Consider the following 4,539-nt stretch of genomic DNA (forward strand, 5'->3'; position numbering starts at 1 on the left):
GTTATTGAGGAGAGGAGAGGACAGGAGAGGAGAGGTGTTTTGTGTGGTTGACTGTTAGTGTGTGTGATCTAGTTGTGTGTGTGGTTTTTTTTGTTGCTTTTTGATTTAGGTCTTTTGAAGTTTATTTATTTCTTTTTGCATCATTGTATTTGACTTTCTGATTTCATTTCTTTAGGTAGACTTTGGGGTGGGATTTGTTTTTCTTCTGGCTTGGTTTATAGTTTTGATTGTTATTTTGATTTCTTAGTTTAATTTCCTTAGTTAGCTTCATAGTTCATTAGCTTTTTACTTTCACCTTTACTTTTAAGTTTTCTTTTGGCTTTTTGCCTGTTTAAGTTTATTTTTTTCCATCTTTTGATTTTACTTTGTTGTTTCATTTATTTGGGTTATTGTTGCTGAGGGAGTTTGTTTATTTATTATTTTTGTTTATAGTTTTGATTGGTATTTTGACTTTTTATTTTAATTTCTTGTATTAACTATATAATTCATTTACTCTTTACTTTCACCTTTACTTTTGAGTTTTCATTTCCTTTGGCTTTTGGCCCTTTTCAAGTTTATTTTTTTCCATCTTTTGATTTTACTTTGTTGTTTCATTTATTTGGGTTATTGTTGGTGAGGGAATTTGTTATTTTTCATTTTGTTTGTAGTTTTGATTGGTATTTTGACTTTTTATTTTAATTTCTTTTATTAACTACATATTTTATTTAGTGTTTACTTTCACCTTTACTTTTGAGTTTTCATTTCTTTTGGCTTTTGGCCTTTTGAAGTTTATTATTTTGCATCTTTGGGATTTAGTTTCTGGTTTCATTTCTTTGGGTAGACTTTGGTGTGGGACTTGTTTTTCTTCTCGCTTGGTTTTTAGTTTTGATTTTTATTTTGATTTCTTATTTTAATTTCTTTTGTTGACTAGATATCTTATTAGCTTTTTACTTTCACCTTTACTTTTGAGTTTGCTTTTATTTTGTCTTTAAGTTTATTATTTTTCATCTTTGGAATTTACGTTACGGTTTCATTTCTTTGGGTTATTGTTGGTGTGGGAATTTGGTTCTTTTGTGATTTTGTTTTTAGTTTTGATTTTTATTTTGACTTTTTATTTTAATTTCTTTTATTAACTACATAGTTCACTTTTTATTTTTATCTTTACTTTCAAGTTTTCATTTCTTTTGGCCTTTGGAAGTTTATTATTTGGCATCTTTTGATATTACTTTCTGATTTCATTGGTTTGGGGAGTCTTTGGTGTGGGACTTGTTTTTCATCTGGCTTGGTTTATAGTTTTGATTTTTATTTTGGTTTTTTATTTTAGCTTTTTTTCTTAGTTACATATTTCATTTATAGTTTAATTTACCTTTTTATTTGGCATCTGTAGCCTTGCTACGATGTCTCTTCACTCTGATGAGACCCTCTGGTCTCACTATGAGCTCATGGACCAGATAGGCCAGGGAGGCTGTTCGCGAGTCAGGATGGCGAGACACCGACTTACCGGGGTGTTCGTTGCCATCAAAATATTGAACAAGCTGGATGAGAAATTCATATACGTTCAGTCAGAAGTGGACATCTTGAAGATGTTGCATCACCCCAATATTGTCACCCTATTCGAAATCATTGAGACAGAACAGAACATCTATCTGGTTCAGGAACTGTGCCAGGACACGCTGTCTAAGCACATCACAAAGGGGGGCATGGAGGAGGAGAAGGTCCGCACGATATTCCGGCAAGTTGTGGAAGCCGTTCGCTACTGCCATGACAGAGGGATAGCCCATAGGGATATCAAGCCGAACAACATCATGATGGATGCTGCAGGCAAGGTCACGCTAATAGACTTTGGCATGGCAACGACGTTCAGAGCAGGGGAGAAGTTCACCACGTACTGTGGGGGGTTTTCATACATCCCACCCGAAGTTTTCATGCATCAGCCCTATGATGCCTCAAAGAAAGACATGTGGACCTTGGGCGTCCTATTATACCACATGATCACTGGCACTCGCCCATTCGAATGGACAACGACGCGGAAGGAGCAGAGACGGAAGATAATCAGGGGGAAGTACGAAGTACCCAGTCACGTCTCCGAAGAAGTGAGAGATCTGATCAGCCACCTGCTAAAAGTTCGTCCGGATCAGAGGAGTGCCGCAAATGAGGTGATAAAACACCCATGGCTCCAGCGAGGCCAAGAGTCTCCCTCAAAAATAGGGAAGACATTCCACAAGAGGCTGGACCCTGCCATCCTGGTTGCCATGAAATCTATTGGGCTAAATACAAGAGAGACTTGTATTTCAATTATGGAAGGGCAATTCAACAGCTTAATGGCAGTCTATCTGTTCTTAGAGCACCAGGCATGCAGGAAGCATGAGGACAAGGCCCAAGACACAACAAGTCCTGGGAAGACACAATTCCCCACCCACATTCATCCTTCTCACTTCTCCCTGGCCCTCAAACGAACAAAATCCCAGCTAAGCCTTAAAGAGCAAAAGCAGCCCAAGGAAGGTGAGCAGGCTCCTCTGAATATACGAAGAGCGTCCAGTGCCCCCATCATACAGAATATGGCCACTCTCACCCAGGGTTCCATTTCTCCTTGGCCCTTCACGGCTCAAGGCACCGCCATCCCTGTAGCATCCCCCTGTTATACGATTGGCCAGTGGAGCAGTCTGGAGTTTCCAGAAAAGATAGAAAAGCATATAGCCTCGGCGCAGGGAAGCCAAGGCCAGGCAAGCCATCCAGAGCCCTGCAAAGCATCAGCAGCCTCCACCTGTGCTCCTAAAGGCCCAGACCAGCCTGCAGCCCCTACTCAGGGCCCAAGAAGGCGCTGGAGGCTGTGGCAGCGAATACAGCACTGCTTCCGCCAACTGTGTTCCTGTGTCAGGCCACACCAGGGCTCAAGTGACAGAAATCGGGTATTCCCAGGGTGAGTGCCAGGGCCCAGTTGGGGTCAGTAAGGAAGTGAGGACAGAGAGGTGTGTATACCCTGGGGTTGTGGCAGGAAAGGGGAGAAAAGGTCCTCCTGAGCAGTCTTCACATTAAGCCTTTCCTGCAAGCTGCCCTCCTCCTCCTCCTGCAGTCCCCTCTCCCGCTCCTCTCCCATAACACTGAGGGGGAAAAGGATTAATAGAAACCTGTGTGCATGCATCGTGTGGTGGTACCATCATTTCTCTCCTCCGTGCCCCCATTCCACTGAGGGCTCTTCTCAGCGGCATTGCTGGTCCTCACCATGGAGTGATGGGTGCGGGGTTGGGACAGCAGGCAGTCACCGGGGCGGGGTGGGGGGCGGGGGTGGGATCTGGATCTTCCCTCCCAGCTTGTGGTTCTTACACTGTCCTCCACAGATATCTCTGCAATGAGGCATGGAGGCCTTCACGTAGATGCCCAGGAGGGGAATGCCTGGGTCAGTTGGGAGCTCTATTTTCCTCTTTTTCAGCAGCCAGCATACCGATTTTCCTGCCAGTGAGCAAGTTTGCACTCCCCCAGCTGCCAGTGAGGACTCCCCGTTCCCTGGAGTTGAAGCCCCCAGATCACAGAAGAGTGGTGAGCAGCATCTCGACATGGTCCCCACAGCCAAGGGGCAGACTGACCCCCGTGCTCGTGACAAGACACGGAGCACCCTCCTGAGCAGCTTTCACAGACACCCCCAGTGCCGGCTTCCTCCCTCTCCTCCTCCCACAGCCTCCCTTCTCCCTCCTTCCTCTATACCTCCAAGAAAATAAATTTGACCTCAATCATCCAGTGTGAGGTAATGTTTTTGATATGTCTTAGCAAACTACTAAACAGTAATGGACAGGTGGTGTCTGTGGTCACGGGTGGGAAGATCACTCGTCATGGTTACGGGCAGACTTTCCTGTCTTCTGGCCACGTGCATTTTAATGACTGCAGAGCAAGGCAGTGGTGGTCACAAGGTCTCAACTTCTTGAAATGCTGTAAAATGGCTCTGATGGGATCAGACCACCCTGAAATGTCACAGGCTCCCTCATATCAAGAGTGGACGTCTAGGGTCATTTGGAGGTGCCACCCCTGCAGTGATTCTCACCCTGGGCTGGAAGCCGAGGCCTTGACCCGCTCGTCAAGTGTCCGCTGCTGAGCTGCCCCGCCACGTCTGTTGCTTCAACAATTCCAAACCATGGGTTTTCCTTCTCTCCTCTCCCCTGACTTAGAATTTCAGTTCCTCTTCCTGCATCCTCCCCGGATTTCCCTCAGCACACCCCCTTGTGCCTCCCCGTGGACTCTGGCCTATAAGACATTGCAGACCAAGGGGAGCACGTGTGTGTGTGTGTGTGTGTGTGTGTGTGTGCGTGCGCGCGCGCACGCGCACCGCGTCATCGTGTGAGCAGATCTGGAGAAAAGGGCTTTAGTTGTACGTGGGGTTAGTTTGGGTTTTGTGATGAAAGGCTGCATGGGAGGCGGTGCGAGGCTGCCAAATCCAGTGACTTGTGTCAAACAGAGACAAAGACTCCCAGGTGCCCAGAGTTGTGGATTGTAGCAAACATGGAGGCAGAGACCAGAACGACCGCCCGAAGTCACTAGAAGCAGAAGTAATCACCCTAGAGGCCCCAC

General features: G+C 45.7%; 1 protein-coding gene across 1 annotated transcript; it reads left to right on the top strand.

The window, feature by feature from the left end:
• Positions 1 to 1,460: 1,460 nt before the first annotated feature.
• LOC101593826 (sperm motility kinase Z-like) lies at positions 1,461 to 2,903 on the top strand. The gene has a single exon (XM_004664394.3). It carries the CDS (start codon positions 1,461 to 1,463, stop codon positions 2,901 to 2,903), a length of 1,443 nt encoding a protein of 480 aa, XP_004664451.3.
• Positions 2,904 to 4,539: the final 1,636 nt, after the last annotated feature.

This window comes from Jaculus jaculus, chromosome 22 (assembly GCF_020740685.1).
Source record: "Jaculus jaculus isolate mJacJac1 chromosome 22, mJacJac1.mat.Y.cur, whole genome shotgun sequence".
Classification (NCBI taxonomy): Eukaryota; Metazoa; Chordata; class Mammalia; order Rodentia; family Dipodidae; genus Jaculus; species Jaculus jaculus.

Coding starts and splice junctions, on each gene's coding strand:
- LOC101593826 (XM_004664394.3), top strand. CDS start 1,461: ATGGCGAGACACCGACTTACCGGGGTGTTCGTTGCCATCAAAATATTG.